The 18,610-nt window shown below is 41.0% G+C and overlaps 1 protein-coding gene across 6 annotated transcripts in view; it reads left to right on the top strand.

The window, feature by feature from the left end:
- ERC1 (ELKS/RAB6-interacting/CAST family member 1) overlaps nt 1-18,610 on the top strand; it is a 519,277-nt gene that overhangs the window by 174,874 nt on the left and 325,793 nt on the right. For all 6 annotated transcript variants that reach the window (XM_079775049.1, XM_079775046.1, XM_079775048.1 and 3 more), the window contains 4 exons: nt 5,509-5,646; nt 7,892-8,032; nt 9,218-9,358; nt 12,579-12,772. In XM_079775049.1, the coding sequence (XP_079631175.1) occupies nt 5,509-5,646; nt 7,892-8,032; nt 9,218-9,358; nt 12,579-12,772 (614 nt within the window). The remainder of the gene's footprint in view (nt 1-5,508; nt 5,647-7,891; nt 8,033-9,217; nt 9,359-12,578; nt 12,773-18,610) is intronic.

The following is an 18,610-nucleotide window of genomic DNA, read 5'->3' on the forward strand; positions in this document are numbered from 1 at the left end:
TGCATATTACTCTTTTATTAGATAAGATTATTTTATTAATTTTCAATATTATTAAATATTGGAGTCCCAGTGCATGAAATTCGTGCATGGTAGGGTCCCTAGCGGTTGCTGGCTGCTGGCTAGGGCCTCCCTTCCCTGGCTGCCACATGGTGGCTGGGGCGTTCCTTCGTTCCACACCACTCCCTGGTGGTCAGCACACATCATAGCGAGTGATCAAACTCCTGGTCGGTCGAACTCCCGAGGGGACACTTTGCATATTAGGGGTATATATATATATATATAATTTAAGTAAAAGAAGAAAAGCTTTTTAGCTGTTCTATTGTTAAGTGCTCCTTATTCCATGTATGTGAGTAAACTGGCTTCTAGCCTTTGAAGTCAGGCTGTACAGACTATTTTAATAATATGATGCTGAAATCCTGATATCAGGTATCTTTGGTTCTGTCTGCCACTTTAGTATATTGTGTTTAGATATATGTTCCTACCATGGAAGATGTACTTCTGCATTTGCAGTGGTTTTGTACTCCCACCCTTTATTCTTTGCTTTAGAAAGGAATAACATTTAATTTAATTTTTATTTTTTTGTTACTCCTCAGCCAAGGATATTTTCCCATTAGTTTTTAGAGAGAGTGGAAGGGAGGGGGAGAGACAGACAGAGAGAGAAACATCGAAGAGAGATGTATTGATTGGTTGCCTCCTGCATGTGCCCTGACCAGGGCTGGAGCCTGCAACTGAGGTATGTGCCCTTGACTGGAATCGAACCTGGGACCCTTCAGTCCTCGGGCTGATGCTCTATTTATTTATCTATTTATTTATTTAAATATATTTTATTGATTTTTCACAGAGAGGAAGAGAGAGGGACAGAGAGTTAGAAACATCAATGAGAGAGAAACATCGACCAGCTGCCTCTTGCACACCCCCTACTAGGGATGTGCCCGCAACCAAGGTACATGCCCTTGACCAGAATCGAACCTGGGACCCTTGAGTCCGCAGGCCGACGCTCTATCCACTGAGCCAAACCGGTCTCGGCTGATGCTCTATTTATTGAGCTAAACCAGGTAGGGTGGGAATAACATCCTATCTAATAAAAGGATAATATGCAAATTAACCATCACTCCACAATGGGCACAAAAATGGCAGCGTAGGCCAGAGCCACTGAGCCAGCAGAGCGGGCGGGAGGCTTGGCTTCCTTTGTCCCGGGCGACAAAGGAAGCCAAGCCTCCTGCATGCCCAGGCCGGCTGCTGAGGGAGACATGCAGGGAGTGCAGTGGGGAGACATGCGGGGAGTGAGTGAGGTTCTCTGTCTGGGGGTTCCAAATCCGCCTGTGGTTCCTTTCACCGCTGATTCCCCTCCTCGCAGGTATCCTCCATGCAAAAGCCGTTCCATGCAAATATGTCATGTCCTTATGGGTGAATCCTAAACTGAATGAGTGTCATATCTGGGCAACCTAACTCCCATTAGAAAAAGGACCTGAGAGGAGGGATTTAGGAATCACGAAGCCATCGTGACCTGCTCGGTCTCTGGAACTGCTGTCAAACACAGGCAGTCTGAGACCTTCCCAAACACCACCTGAGCTAAACCTGAGAACTAAGGTATTTTCAAGGCCCAAAGTTGACGGGGGTAAGAGGGCAGGGGAGCAAAGCAAGCAGAACAGCCAACTCAACCAAAGACGCAGGAGCCTAAGGTAATGCAGAGAAATGTCCTGGCCACCGATGTTCTCCGGTAGACGTGGTGCCCACACCCAGCTGGGGGGCGGGGGGAGCGTACGTGCAGAATTTAAGGCCCCTGGCAGGAGGGAAAGTCGAAGCATGCCTAAGGATTTTTTGTACACGTCCCACAGTCTAGAAGCAGAGTCAGAATCAAGAAACAAGTCTTACCTCAGTGCTGGGGTGTTTAAAAGTATCTAAAAATAGCAGTTCCATCGCTGAGTCCACTGCTATGTTTGCCCCGGACAGGAGGCGCGCAGAGGACTTTCAGGGCAGCCCTATAACCTCGGGGTTGACAGCAGCTCCTGAGGGAGAGACTGAAGCACTTACGGTGTTCAAAGAGCTATCCCTGCAAACCTTGGCCTATCCAGAAGCTGGGTGCTGCTGGAAGTTGCTGGCCCCGCCTTTTCCAGCATGGAGAGGAAAGGTGGATACGGTGGCTCCAGTGGTCCAAATCCTGTCATTGTCTCTGTTACCTAGCCTCTGCGCCCTCCAGGACAGCCTCAGTACCAGTGCAGAGGAGGCTTTGGAGAGGGAAGTGGTGAGGAGAATGCTTCTGACTCTAGATACAAGTGAAACTGCTGTCAAGAGCCTTTCTAGGGCTGGCAGGAAAATGCAGCAATGAAGGAAGAATAATGTCTCAAAACAAAGAGGTTGTTTTTTTGTTTGTTTTTCTCATCAGCAAAATGTGAATATTACCTAAACCACAGACTTTGCGAGAATTAATTGAAATACAATTCCAGAAATTGAATAAACAGCCAGGCTGAAGTGGATAGGTTGGTTGAGCATGAACGTGGTCCTGTGCACCAAAAGGTTGCAGATTCGATTCCAGGTCAGGGAACATACCTGGCACATACCTGGGTTTCAAGTTGGATCCCTGGTTAGGGATCCTAAGGAAGGCAATTGAAGGGATGTTTCTTACATTGATGTTTCTCTCTCTCGATCCCTCTCCCTTCCACTCTCTCTAAAAATCAATGGAAAATGAATTAATGCCATATCTACAAATGTGGATAATCTAAAAAGAAAAAAAAAAGTGTGTGTGGGGGTCCTAACCAGTTTTGCTCAGTGGATAGAGCATCGGCCTGTGGACTGAAGGGTCCGAGGTTCGATTCCGGTCAAGGGCATGAACCTTGGTTGTGGGCACATACCCAGTAGGGAGTGTGCAGGAGGCAGCTGAATCGATGTTTCTCTCTCATTGATGTTTCTAACACTCTATCCCTCTCCCTTTCTCTCTGTAAAAAATCAATAAAATATATTTAAAAAAAAAAAGAGTAGGTTTCTGTAGCTAGATTGGCTAGTAGTTATCTCATAGTTTTGTGGTGATGCTTAAATAGTTCCTATATATAAAGTTCTTACAACAGTGTCTGCCACATAACATACTACTCTCTCTTTTTGTGTGTGTTAGTGGTCCTTGTTATCACCACTACCATTATTATTATTATTATTATTATTTTGTTGTTATTGATATCATGTTGGTATTTTAGGGACTCTGTGGTTTCTGTTTCTACAAAATGCAGAGTTGTGGGTTTTGTGTGTGTGTGTGTATATGTGTGTGTGTGTGTGTGTGTGTGTGTGTGTGTGTAGATATTCTGAGCATATTTAAAGGAGTATTACTTATACTTAATATGATTCCATACAATCATCTTTGTTGTTATTAATTATTCAAGTATGTAGATAACAGATTCACTTTTTCTTTTGGCTGTTGTATTCAAAATATTTTGTAATATATATTTCAGACCCTGTGGATAATTAAAGAGTATAAAATAAGATCTTCACTATAAATTGTATTGAAATACATAATAAATACTAAAATGATATGATATGGGACTTTCAGGGTGAACAGCTATTATAACCTCAACATTAGATTAGTGAAAAAGAAGAGAATAATGTCAAGAATAATGTGGTAGCATTCTTATACCAGCTGGTTAGTAACACATATAAACCAGAGATCCTTGATCAAAAAAAGCACAATTTTGAATCACAAGCAAAGCGAAGATATGCAATAGGAGTTTTCAGTCAAGTTCAGCTGTTATCCATCATGAAGCTGGGTAAAGGAAAAAATCATAGCATCTTTTGGGTTTGTTCCATGCTTGTGCAGCTAGTTTGCACATACATGTCTATTTCAAGTCTTCCTCACTGATGGCAACCTACCCAAAGGAGGTATTTTTAGTGTCCACTGTCCTTTCTTCATTTTGTCAGTGCCTTTCACTATGGAGTGTTTATTCCTCTACTTTAAAAGTAAGTAGGAGTCCAAGGATAGACATTTTTTTCCTCCCCTCCAGCCCCACAACAGTCAATCTGTTTAGGTACCTGGGTAATTAAAGAAGAAAGTAGTTTAGGGAGAACTTGTTAATGGGGATTTTACCTGTTTAGCAGCCTTTGCACCTGAGCATTATTAGGAAAAGTTTTTGCTAGCAAAGAATAATGGATTCTTTTAATAGTTTGACTCATGTAAATCATACAAGTAGAATTGTTGACAATTTAATTTAAATTCTTTCTTAGATAGTAATGATGGAGGAGAAAGAAGGGTGTTATTCTTATGCATGTAAGGGCTATTTGCATATTAGGTGAGCTCATAAAACAAATCTCTGTTTTCTTATATATAATACTTGGTTGGTTCTGTGAAATTTCATTTTAAATAATGGTTCTTGTACTGCACTTTAATCAACAGCATGACCGTATCCTTTTTTGTGTGTGTTTATAAGGTTTATATCTTAGCAACTGGAATGACCTGAATATCTGGTTAAACATGTAAACACCAGGGCTTTGCATTCTGTATGTATATAAAGTATGCACTAGATTTTTGAGTGGCAAAATAGTTTTGAATGGTTGTGAGATCAACCTAAATACTAATCCATGTGAGATTCCGGTAGTAGTGTCTGATTAAACTAAAGGAAAAACAATGCTTTTCATTTGTGATGATCTTTTCTCTCATGGTATGGACTTTTATTGATAAGACTGGAACCTATTGCAGGCTTACCAGTGGTTTACCTGTATACTTATTTCTTTGTTAAAGAATAAAAATCCAAGCCATACAGTATGTATGGCACCCTATTCTAAATTTACCAAATCTTTTTGCTTTTCTTATTTGTTCTGCTTGTAGGAATTCTCATTGACTCTAGACAGATATTTCTTTTTTCTTCCTCTGTGGAATAAAGCAGGCCCTTAAAGAGCTTATGCTAAATTGATGTTTAGATAAAAGATGATATAAAAATCTAACTTAACAGTATGAGTTAAGAATAGTTTTTCCTTGGTAAACACACAATACCATATATAGTTGATGTACTATAGAATTATATGCCTGAAACCTGTATAATTTTATTAACCAATGCTACATTAATAAATTCAATAAAAATTATTATAGAAAACCCACAGTTTTTCTTATACAGTTGATTCGTTTTTCTTATGTCTGGCTGTTCCATTCTCTGTCCTTCCTCTGTTATTTGTGAAGCCATTCCTCTGGGAATTTATGCTATCATTTTGGAAGTAATCCAGTTTCTCGTGGCTTTCCTCTCCATAGTGCCTCTCCCTATCCCCATCTCTGTATGTTGGGTCTTTTCTCCTTAGGCACTTTCTTTATTTCTTTAGAGATTCATGTATATGGGTGTGTGCATCTTTTCTCTGTTCTGGCTATAAATTCTGGGTTTAAAGTTTTGCTTGCAGTTCGGAAATCTTTAGGATTAAATTATTTCTACAGGCTACACACTCACAGCAGCCCTGATCTACCTGTTTCCAACTTAAAATTATTCTTGTTGTGACTATTTTAATTTTTTTTTCCCTCCTTAAATGTATATGTACACTCAGATTGAAAATCTTCAGGAGCAACTTAGAGATAAGGAAAAGCAGATGAGCAGCTTGAAAGAACGAGTCAAATCCTTGCAGGCTGATACCACCAACACCGATACTGCCTTGACAACTTTGGAGGAGGCCCTGGCAGAGAAAGTGAGTGATTGGTCCAGACTGTTCCAGAAATACACATTTCTCCTGCTTTCTCATTAATCATATATTTTTTCTAGTGCTGAGACTTGGATATAGAATACTGAAGAAATCCCTTTGGCAAAAGGGAAAAGAGCTCCCTGAACTGTTCTGACATACATAGTATAAGGGAAAAGAAAATCTATTTCATTGTTGCAATTTAAGTATCTGTCCCTAGGCAAGATGGATTCTATACTACAGGGCAGTGGTTGAAGTTTCTAGAATTAGCCATATGTTCCCCATGTATGATCTTTATTTTTGGTTTTGTTTGTTTATTTTGTTAATCCTTACCCATGGAGATATATATATATATATATATATATATATATATATATATATATATATATATTTTAAATTTTTTATTGTTTAAAGTATTACATATATTAGTACATATATCTCCTTTTTTTTCCCCCCATTGACCTTCCCCCAGCCTCCCCTACCCCCTGTCGCATGCCCTCTTCCCCCCCTCCCCAGTGTCTTGTGTCCATTGGTGTGCATATATGCATGCATACAAGTACTTTGGATGATCTATTTCCCTCCCTCCCCAACACTCCCCAGCCTTCCCGCTGTTAAAATATATTTTTATTGATTTTAGAGAGGAAGGGAGAGGGAGAGAGAGATAGAAACTGCCTCCTGCTCACCCCACTCTGGGATTGAGCTGCAGCCTGGGCATGTGCCTTGACTGGAATTGAACCCACGACCCTCCAATCCACAGGCCAATACTCTATCCACTGAGCCAAATCAGGTATGGCCTGAGGATATTTTCCATTGATTTTTAGGGAGAGTGGAAGGGAGGGGGAGAGACAAAGAGAGAGAAACATCCACGTGAGAGACATCAATTGGTTGCCTCTCACATGTGCCCCACCCAGGGTGTGTGTGTGTGTGTGTGTGTGTGTGTGTGTGTGTGTGTGGAGGGGGGGATCGAGACTGTAATTGTGGTATGTGCCCTTGACCAGAATCGAACCCAGTGCCCTTAAGTCCACAGACTGATGCTCTATATCCACTGAGCCAAACTGGCTAGGGCTCCATCTATGATCTTGTGAAGAAAAAGAAAAGTTATTTTTATATATGGTCAACTAGAATTTGGGGATATGGGAATATTAGACACTGACCATTAGGAAGCAGTATATAATTAGTTCTCTTTTATTATGTTTCATTGGTACCTATATATTTGTGGGTTTCAATTATTAATACAATGAATGTATTTGCTCTTTTTCTAGTTTTGGCTTTGCTATTTCATTTTGCCTTTATGAACAAACCAATGTTTTCAGTAATGGTAGACTAAATTTAAAAAAAAAAAGCCCAACATGAGTGGTAATGAAGGATGTGTAAGGACTCTTAGTGGGACATTTTAACTGAATATTTTTAATTAAAAATATTTTTTATTTATTTCAGAGAGGAAAGGAGAGGGAGGGAGAGATAGAAACATCAACAATGAGAGAGAATCATTGATCGGCTGCCTCCTGCACTCCCTCTACTGGGGATCGAGCCTGCAACTGGGGCATGTGCCGTGACTGGAACTGAACCCTGAACTCCTGGTTCAGAGGTCGACACTCATCCACTGAGCCACATTGGCCAGGATATTTTTAAAGGAATAGGGTCAGTGTTCCTTAAGCCTCTTCTCCCTGAGATATGGAGCCTCTCCTTAAGCCTCTTAGACTCACAATGTTTCAAGTTGCCTGCCAGGAACCAAGGCTTGATTCTTGAATATACTGGTAAATAATACCCAGAGATACACTTTAATTACTTAACTTCAAACTTCCTGAGTATCTGTTGACAAAAATTTTTAATTTTTTCTCTACTTTATCCTTTTTATGTTTTAAACTCAACATATAAACTCCCCTCTCCCCTCCCCCACTTTTTTTTTTGGTATGTGAATTGTGAGTTGCTTCCATTGCCTTGTAGGCAACATGTATTTGGGAGCTGAATAAATGGAATTATTCTAAAAGAATACATACTTTAGGGATATCTAATACTAGTTGAGATTATGTGAAAAGAAACCCAAGGGAATCAAAATAACAAAGCCAGATCTTTGTTATAGCAAGGTAGGTAGGAAGGATGAATTCTTTACAAAGTAAATTACTGACAATTTATCACTGTCTTTTGAGTGGGGGATGGAAGTGTGAAATTTTATCTGATAAAAGTTGAATTATAGTCATATAATAGAAGTATGAAAGGAATTTTCTCATGTATTGATGTGCTCTCCCACCAGGAGCGGACAATTGAACGCTTAAAGGAGCAGCGGGACAGAGATGAGCGAGAGAAGCAAGAGGAAATTGATAACTACAAAAAAGATCTTAAAGACTTGAAAGAAAAAGTCAGCCTATTGCAAGGCGACCTCTCAGAAAAAGAGGTTAAGATCACCAAAATGGAATTATTTGGTTTGCTTAGTCAGGGCATTGTGTGTATATGCTGTTGGTGTTTACATAATACATATAAAAAAGTGTTTGGACGATTTTTCTTAATATTCCTATAGCAAGCCTTTTGGGGAGGCCTTACGGTATATTTAAGGAAGCTTTGCAGAGACATAGTAGATTGAATCATTTAATTCCTATGTCTTATCTCTTTCAGTGTATGAATTGATTTATTTGTTAGTGACATTTTTAAAGATCCTAAAATAACTGAAGCCCAGTTACATTTGGAGCAATATTGTGCTAATGGTAAGAAAGGTGATAGATGAAAGGAATATGCAAAAGGAGAACAATTTATTTACAACAGCTCTTACCATTGGCAGAGAAATGTTAAATGTTGACTTAATCTACTTTTATTTTGTTTTTGGAGAGTCCTGTTAATGTGACATAAATAGCAAAAATGGCTAATGCCTTGTCTTCAGGTAATATGCATGAGATTTAGGAACATCCTCAGGATATTCTTTCTCAAATTTTTAAGAAAATTTATGGAAATTTAAGTTTCTATTAGACTTTTTCTTCTAAAGGGAAACATATTTTATATTTAAGTCAGTGTAACTACTGAGGTTGACTACTTACGTTCACATAGCTTGATCTACTTCCATTTATTCTGTGGGAATGGATATGTATTGGTTGAACTCATTAGACCATTATTCAATTGGTATTTCTTGGGAATTCATCTTATTTTAGTTAGGACTTGAATGTTAAAGTGAATTTTTTGGTATTTTTGTTGTTATTAATCCTCATCCGAGGATATTTTTCCATTGATTTTAGAGAGTGAAAGGGAGAGGGACAGACACAGAGAGAGAGAGAAACATCAATGTGAGGGAGACACATCAATTGGTTGCCTCTGCACACGCTCCCTGACCAGGGCCAGGGATTAAGCCTGCAATCATGGTAAGTACCCTTGATTGGAATTGAACCCAGGACCTGGGCTAACACTCTGTCCTCTAAGCCAAACCGGCTAGGGCAAGTAAATATTGTTTTATATTTCATGTTCTTGAAATAGAAATATGTCACTATATGATAACAGAAGAAACTACTAGCCACCAAGAAGATAAAATTAAAAATTTAAATCTCCATTTTATTTATGGTTAATATTTATTCTAGATGTGTGCTGCTTTCTTTAGGCTTCACTCTTGGATCTGAAAGAGCATGCTTCTTCCCTGGCTTCCTCAGGACTGAAAAAGGACTCACGGCTAAAGACACTAGAGATTGCTTTGGAGCAGAAGAAGGAGGAATGTCTGAAAATGGAATCACAGTTGAAAAAGGTTAAAGAAAAATTTTCCATTTTCTGGCTTTGCTTTAAATAAGAACATAGCAGCAAACTCTACAATGTGCATATGTAATAACTTACCAGTGGAGTGATAATCCCCTAAAGTTCAAAATGCCATTTATACCTTGATTAATTATCTTAGAATTCTTATCCTGTTTTATTTTACTCCTGAGAATCCACAAACCCAGTGCTGACTGCAGGACTGACTTCCAGTTGGTCGAGCCTCCAGTTGTGATGGACCCAGGGTTTTTATATACTAGAACTAGAGGCCTGGTGCACGAAATTCGTGCACGGGGATGCGGGGGTGTCCCTCAGCACAGCCTGCACCCTCTCCAATCTGGGACCCCTTGGGGGATGTCCGACTGTGCATTTAGGCCGATTGGGCCTAAAAAGGCAGCCAGACATCCCTCTCACAATCCAGGACGGCTGGCTCCCAATAGCTTGCCTGCCTGCCTTCCTGATTGCCCCTAACCGCTTCTGCCTGCCAGCCTGCTCACCCCCTAACCATTCCCCTGCCAGCCTGATTGATGCCTAACTGCTCCCCTGCCAGCCTGATTGCCCCTAACTGCCCTCCCCTGCAGGCCTGGTCCCTCCTAACTGCCCTCCCCTGCTGGCCATCTTGTGGTGGCCATCTTATGTCCACATTGGGGCAGCCATCTTTGACCACATGGGGGCAGCCATCTTGTGTGTTGGAGTGACGGTCAATTTGCATATTGCTCTTTTATTAGATAGGATAGAGGCCTGGTGCAAGGGTGGGGGCCAGCTGGTTTGCCCTGAAGGGTGTCCCGGATCAGGATTGTGGTTCTCTTGGGGCGTGGGGCGGCCTGAGCAAGGGCCCTGTGGTGGTTTGCAGGCCAACTACGCCCCCTGGTGACCCAAGCGGAGGCCCTGGTATCTGGAATTTATTTACCTTCTACAATTGAAACTTTGTAGCTACAATTGAAACTTTGTAGCCTGGAGCGGAGCCAAGCCTTCTGCTTGCTCCGTGGCTGGCAGCCATTTCTGTTGGGGTTAATTCACCTTCTCTAATTGAAACTTTGTAGCCTGGAGTGGAGGCCTAGGCCGGCCAGGGCAGGTGGAAAGCTTGGCTTCCTCCATTGCCGGGGGCAACCCTGGCCTGCTCTCTCCAGCTCTGTGGCTGCCGCCATTTCTGTTTGGATTTGTTTACCTTCTGTAATTGAAACTTTGTAGCTTGAGTGGAGGCTTAGGCCAGCAAGGGCAGGCGGAAAGCTTGGCTTCCTCCGTTGCCTGGGAAACCTTGCTCTCTGTGGCTGTAGCCATCTTGGTTGGGTTTATTTGCATACTCGCTCTGATGGGCTGGTGGGCGTGGCTTGTGGGTGTAACGAAGGTACGGTCAATTTGCATATTACTCTTTTATTAGGTAGGATTTCAATCCTCACCTGAGGATTTTTTCCCAGTGATTTTTAGAGAGTGGAAGGGAGGGAGAGAGGGGAGAGAGGGAGGAAGAAACATTGACATGAGAGAGACACATTGATTAGTTGCCTCCTGCATGTGCCTGACCAAGGGTAGGGATTGAACCTGCAGCTAAGGTACATACCCTTGAAGGGGAATCAAAACAGTAACCTGGAGTAAATTGATATGGAGGCTAATGCTCCAACCACTGAGCTAAACTGGACAGGGCTGTTTCTTTCTTTTTAATCTTTTATCATGATGATTCTACAGCTGGTCATTTATATGATCTCTGATATTTTAGACTTAATATTTAGGTTCATGGAAAAAAAAGTTATTTTTGGGTAGAAGAAGTTGATGGCTTTCTCCAACTGTGACTTATTATCTTTTTTTCTACCCATGGCCATTTTCACTTCATATTTTCCCTTGATTCTGGATGAGTGCTCCTTTTTAATTTTAATTAATTACTGATGCTTTCCTACTATACTGCTTCCACAATGCCCGACTTCAAGAAGGATATTGCTATTGTAGTTTTCTATTTCTTTTGTTGGTTTTTTAAAAAAAAATATTTTTATTTATTTCAAAGAGGAAGGGAGAGGGAGAGAGAGATAGAAACATCAATGATGAGAGAGAATCATTGATTGGCTGCCTCCTGCACGCCCCCTACTGGAGATCGAGCCCACTACCTGGGCATGTGCCTTGACTGGGAATCAAACCATTACCTCCTGCATCATAGGTCGATGCTCAGCCACTGAGCCACACGGTCCAGCCTCTGTTTTGTTTGTTCTTCATGTCTTTTATCATGTCTTTTCTGCCTTGTCTGTTTTAATTGTACATTTTATATGATTTTATTTCTTTCCTCTCTTAGCATATTTGTATTTCTTAAACAAAAGAGATTGCCCTAAATATACATTTTTGACTCTTTTTTCATCTTTATTGAGATAGAATTGATAAATAAAAATTATATATATTCAAGGTATACATGATTTGATATATGTATAATTGTGAAATGATTACCCCAATAAGCTAATTAACATATCCATCATTATATATATTTACCTTTTTGTGTGTGGTGAGAACACTTTATTCTTTTTAATAAAAGAGATTGTCTTATAACACCGGTGAAGCTGTCTGGCTCTGTTCTTTTGTTTTTTAGGAGGTTCATGTTTATTGATTCACTTTCCTTACTAGTAAGCAGTCTATTCAGATTTTCTATTTCTTCATTGTTCAGTTTTGGAAGGTTGTATGTTTATAGGAATTTATTCATTTCCTCTTAGATGTCTAATTTGTTGGTGTATAATTTTACATAGTAGTCTCATGATCCTTCGTATTTCTGTAGTACCACTTGTAACTTCTCTTTTATTTCTGATTCTACCTATTTGAATGCTCTCTCTTTTTTTCTTATCTAGTCTAGCTAAAGGTTCATCTATTTTGTTTATCTTTTCAAAGAGCCAGCTCTTATCTTAATTGATCTTTCCTATTGTCTTTTTAGTTTTTATTTCACTTATTTTTTATCTGATCTTTATTTCCTTCCTTCTACTAGCTTTGGGTTTTGTTTGTTCTTCTTTTTCTACTTCCTTGAGGTGTAAAGGTTGATTTATCTATGTAATATTTAAGCAGAGAAAAACTTTATAAATGGAAGAATAGCTATTAGATGTTTGATATCTTATTGAAACTTTATAAATTGAAGACTAGCTATTATATGTTTGATAATATCTAATTGATATATAGATAGTTCTTTGGGGCATGGTTTGTCCACTACATTGTATGTATATCTGATAGAATTTGAATCCTTTCCTTTGTAGGCACATGAGGCAACATTGGAAGCCAGAGCTAGTCCAGAGATGAATGACCGAATACAGCAATTGGAGAGAGAGATTGCCAGGTACAAAGATGAATCTAGCAAGGCCCAGGCAGAAGTTGACCGCCTCTTGGAAATCTTGAAGGAGGTGGAAAATGAGAAGAATGACAAAGATAAAAAGATCGCTGAGTTGGAAAGGTAAGGAAAGGGAAGCTGAATAAGGTTTCACTTTTTTGAAAAGTAAAAATAGGTTTTAAAAACTTATATTCTTTTGAGGGTATGCTCTTCAGTATATCTGCTTCTCTGAATGTAGGTTCATGAGTGCTTGATGTTACTTTATTATCCACTTTTTTTCTAAGTCAGTGTAAATTCATTGTTGTAGTCTCTAAAAGGCAACACAGAATGGGAATAAATTGGGAGCCATGGACTTCATCATTATTGGTTAAAAAGAAAGCATTTATTGATTAATAAATTAAATTTTTCTACTGGTTAATCAAAAGAATATAAAAAGCCACTTGCTTCTTAATTATTTATCTATGTAAAGAACAAATGAGCCTCTAGTTCAAGGAGTTAATACTTTTCATTGGTTCAGACCTGTGTGTTGAGCTGATGGTCCTTTGGGCTATGTATTTTTCAACTTTTACAATTTGTATTGTAGAAAAGCAGGCTATTACATACATCAGTGCATAGACCAAATTTAGAAGAAGGAGTACATTTTGAAGGCAATTTAGGAGATCTGGATATGATATTTATGAGCTCTGACTTTGAATTCTTCAAAATATGCTGTGTTTGAACAGATTTATTCAGACAGTTCTCTTGGAATTGTTTTTGTCTTTTTTTTCTTTCATTAGGGTGCATTATACTAGAGATTAAGCATATGCCTTTTGACCTCTTCTTTAACACCTACCACGTAGTTAACATAAATTCACAAGTTCGTAGAAGGAGTTCTTCCAGTAGAACTTCATTAATCACCCATATTCTTCTGAACAGTCAGAGAGACTGACAGTGACAGAATGAAGTCACTAATCCAAAAGGCTCTTTGGAGCCTGATTCTTAGAAATATTTTTATTTTTATTTACTTGAAGGTTGGGAAGTATCAGACTATTTTCACAAGTTGTTTTATTAAGTTGTAATTTTTTGGATTAGTGGTAGACCTGATATTTTCCTCTAGAAGTTATTCTCATATTCTATATCCATAGAAGTTTGATTTTTTTTTTCAAGAAACTAAAAAAACCAAGTTCAACCCTCACAGTTTTCTTTCACTATTCTGAAAGTGCGATAACATGGGCTGATTACCCATTTACTTGTTTTCTCTTATCTTGATACTAGAGGCCCGGTGCACGAATTCGTGCACAGGTGGGGTCCCTCTGGGTGGCCTGCAGGGATTGGGCCGAAACCCGCAGTCCAACGCCGCCTGCAGCTCCTACCTGCCGTTCCTACTCATCCTGGCCCCACTGTACCTGCCGCGGGCTCATGCCCAATCAGTCCTGATTGGGAGAGGCTCGTGCTGCCGCAGCAGCACTCTCCAGCCATGAATCCTGCGTCTGGTGCCCTCCTAAGGGGAGTGGCCTGTGGGATTGGGCTGAAACTGGCTGTCTGACATCCCCCGAGAGGTCCTGGATTGCGAGAAGGTGCAGGCTAGGCTGAGGGACCCCACCGGTGCACATTCGGGCTAGGGAGGGACTGCAGGAGGGCTCCAGGGCGTGTCCAGCCCATCTTGTTCAGTCCTGATCAGCCGGACCCCAGCAGCAAGCTAAACCAGTCGGAGCATCTGCCCCCTGGTGGTCAGTGCACATCATAGCTACTGGTCGACCGGTTGACTGTCTGCCCCCTGGTGGTCAGTGTATGTCATAGTGACTGGTCAACCAGTTGACTGCCTGCCCCCTGGTGGTCAGTGCACATCATAGCGAGCGGTTGAGCATCCTTAGCTATCATTAGCATATTACCCTTTGATTGGTTGTTCGGTTGTTCTGCCATTTGGTCTATTTGCATATAACCCTTTTATTATATAGGATTAATTAATTTATATTTTCTTGTTTTAATAAGACAAATGGGTAAATTCTTTCATCAGAATTAACAATGACCAGAGTCTCAAGATTAGATTATGTGCATTTTTGTGTCTTCCTTCATGTTTGCACTGTATCTCTCCCCCACAATGCACATAGCCCTTACATAGTCTCCTGAATACATGGCTCCCTTTGCTTTTGTGTCGACCTGAAATCAGCAGCAATAATGCATAAATTTTAAAACATGATACTTTTGAAAGATTAGCAAGTTCTCACTATTTCAGAAAGGAAATTCCTTGATAAAGTTTTAATCTTGGGTTTGATTTCTTATATTGGAAATCGACTAGTATGTTGAAATTATTGCTTGCTTGGAAAACGTTTCAATTTATTTTAAACTCAGTAATGATTTTGGGAGATGTACATAATTTGAATGAGAGTAAGAAATAGGATTAAGTCTATATTTGATATCCTTCAGAGAGGAAGGAAGAAGGAGAGAGAGAGATAGAAACATCAGTGATGAGAGAGAATCATTGATTGACTACCTCCTGCACATCCCCTACTGGAGATTGAGCCCGCAATGTGGGTATGTTCCCTTGACTAGAATTGAACCCGGGACCCCTCAGTCTGCTGGCCAACACTCTGTCCACTGAGCCAAACCAGCTAGGGCCTACTGCAATTTTAGAAAGAGGATTATATAAGTCCACCCATACAGCTGTAAATATAAAATATTTTTCCAATTAAATCTAAGAAATACTGCTTCTAAATTCCCATACTGTGGTGTATATCACTTTGATTTCAACTAGAGAGGTAGAACTAATAGGAGAAATACATACATACATACATATGATGTACACCATGTATATGTTTATTACAAAGAATCGTAGTGTATATATGTATGTATACTTATACATATGTCTATTTATGTAAATACTAGAGGCCTGCTGCATGAAATTCGTGCACTGGAATGGGGGGGGGATTTCCACTGCCTGGCCTGCGCCCTCCCACAGTCGGACCCCTTGGGGGATGTCCGACTGCCAGTTTAGGCCAGATTCCCCTGGGGATCAGGCCTAAGCCAGCAGTCGGACATCCCTCTTACAGTCCGGGACCCCTTGCTCCTTACTGCCTGCCTGCTGGCTCCTTACTACTTGGCTCACTGCTCCTTAGTGCTGCCACGGAAGCGGGAGAGGCTCCCGCCACTGCTGCTGCGCTTGCCAGCCAAGAGCCCAGCTTTTGGCTGAGTGGCACTCCCCCTGTGGGAGCACTCTGACCACCAGGGGGCAGCTCCTGCGTTGAGCGTCTGTCCCCTGCTGGTCAGTGTGCATCATAGCGACCGGTCGTTCTGCGTTCTGGTTGTTCCACCCTAACAGTCGCTTAGGCTTTTATTATATAGATACACATACACATACACATATAAAGAAATTTATTACAAGTAGTTGTCTTGCATTATTGTCAGGGGGCTAGCTAAGCAAGTATGAAATCTGTCAGGAAGAGATTGCTGGCAGGATAAAACTCCCATGGCCATAGGCATAATTGTGGTCCACAGGCAGAATTTTTTTTCTCTCTTGGAGAACCCTCAGCCCTGCTTTTAGTGCCTTCGTAAGGATTCAGTTATGCCCACTCCAATGATCTGGGATAATATCATTTACTTAAATAGATTACAGATTTTAATTATATATGCAAATTACCATCACAGCAACACCCAGATTAGCGTTTAAGTAACTGGGCCCTGTAGCCCAGCGAAGTTGACACTTCAAGAAAGCCATCACCAGTGGTTCTGAATAGTCTTTACAGATCATCCTTTTGCACTCGGATGTCGAGTGTGACTCGACACGGTTAGCATTAGAATAAAGGAATCGAGAAAAAAGCAAGCGAGTGCAAAGGGTTAAGGAAAACAACAACAACAATAAAACAAAAAACTAGAACTTCACATGTTCTCATATAACTAGATCAATTCGGATTAGCTTCAGGAACCCTGAATGTAATTGAAAATTTCTAAAGCGAGCATATTAGAGGCTTTTTTTTTTAAAGATTCATAATGAATGGGCTTTTCTTTGGCATAATGTTTAACATATTTAGTAATGTACTAAAATTCTGATATTAACATCTTTTCAGACTCCTGAAGAATTGTTCCTTGTCTGTGTTTTCACTCATGCTATTCCTTTTAGCTAAATACTCATGCTATGGCAGTATACTGGAAGAATTGTTCCCCATGCCATATGTTGGGTTTTGCTTCATAATACAGAGAAATTAATGAACCCACAGAGTTTGGTATTTGCAGCAGAAACCCTCACTTCACTCTAATATGAGTGTTACTTAGGTTAGATTCAATTTATCATTCAGAAACTTTTACATGTAGAAAATGGCAATCACCTTCTGATTTTCATATAATGTAGGTATCAAGGATTGCCTTTAGTTTATCGAAGTTAGGAATTTTCATTGATCTAAAGAAAAATAGAATCTATTATTGTATAACCTAACTAATTGCTAGAAAATAGGGATTTACTGTGTTCCCCAAATCGTGGGAATATGAAAACTAGGGTTTTAATGAATATAGGTTTTGTATTGGGGTGATTTAAAATTTAGCAGAGTGATTAGCAAATGAGAAGAAAGGACATACTTTCTTGTATGTCCTTTAATCTTTGAAAACCCTGAAATTCTTTTTATTCCTTATTCCTTTTGCTTGGTTACCTGCCCTTTAAATATGCATCTCTAAAAACACCAGTATTGATAGGATTTTTAGTTATCAAGCTCTTGAAAATACCTAATCTGTGAGTTTAGTTTTTCTCTCCATAACCCACTCTCTTTTCTATCACAAAGTATACCCTTTCTTTTTTCATTAAATAAGTAATTTCTTACAGAGGCTCTTATTTGCTAGTGACTGTTCTGGGCTCTGTATTTAAATGAAATACATGAGAAAAATTATTTTCTCATGTATTTCATTTAAAATGTGTGTAACTAAATATATTTACTGTTATAATTAGATATGTAAATATTTTATCTACATCCTGAAAGTTTATCCTATATAATAAAGAGATAATATGCAAATTAACCCTCACACCTTCACAAGATGTCTGCCTACGATCAGGCCTGCAGGGGGATTAGTGAGGGACAACCAAACAATTGAACAAGCAGGCTGTGTGGGGCAAGCAGGCTGCGGTGGAGCGACCAGGTCGGCAGGGGGGTTAGTGAGGGACAACAAAACGACTGAACAGCAGGCTGCATGGGGCGACCCAGGCCGGCAAGGGGGGGTTAGTGAGGGACGACCAAACAACTGAAAAGCAGGCTGCGTGGGGCGACGAGACCTGCAGGGGGGGTTAGGGAGGGACAACCAAATGACTGAACAGCAGGCTGCTTAGGGCGACCAGGCCGGCGGGGGGTGGGGGGGCAGTTGGGGGCGACCAGGCTGGCAGGGGGGTGCAGTTGGGGGTGACCAGGCCAGCAGGGGGACCAGTTGGGGGTGATTAGGCTGGCAGTGGGGGGCAGTGAGGGGTGACTAGGCCAGCGTGGGGGGGCAGTTGGGGGCGACCAGGCTGGCAGGGGGGTGCAGTTGGGGGTGACCAGGCCAGCAGGGGGACCAGTTGGGGGTGATTAGGCTGGCAGTGGGGGGCAGTGAGGGGTGACTAGGCCAGCGTGGGGGGGCAGTTGGGGGCGACCTGGCTGGCAGCGGGGGATAGTTAGGGGCAACCAGGCCGGCAGGGGGGGCAGTTAGGGGCGATCAGGCCGGCATGCAGGGGCAGTGAGGGGCGATCAGGCCAGCAGGGGGGGCGGTCAGTTAGGACCCACCAGGCAGGCAGGCAGATGAGCGATTAGGAGCCAGCAGTCCAGGATTGCAAGAGGGATATCCAACTGCCAGTTTAGGCCCAATCAGTGGGATATCCCCTGAGGGGTCCCAGATTGGAGAGTGCAGGCTGGGCTGAGGGGACCCCTCCGCCCCCCCCCCCCCCCCCATGCACGAATTTCATGCACCGGGCCTCTAGTTTATTTATAAAAAAATCTAAAATTTTTTTTTAATCTTTTCCTTGGGAAAATG

The sequence above is a fragment of the Cnephaeus nilssonii genome (assembly GCF_951640355.1).
Source record: "Cnephaeus nilssonii genome assembly, chromosome: 6".
In the NCBI taxonomy this organism is placed as follows: domain Eukaryota; kingdom Metazoa; phylum Chordata; class Mammalia; order Chiroptera; family Vespertilionidae; genus Cnephaeus; species Cnephaeus nilssonii.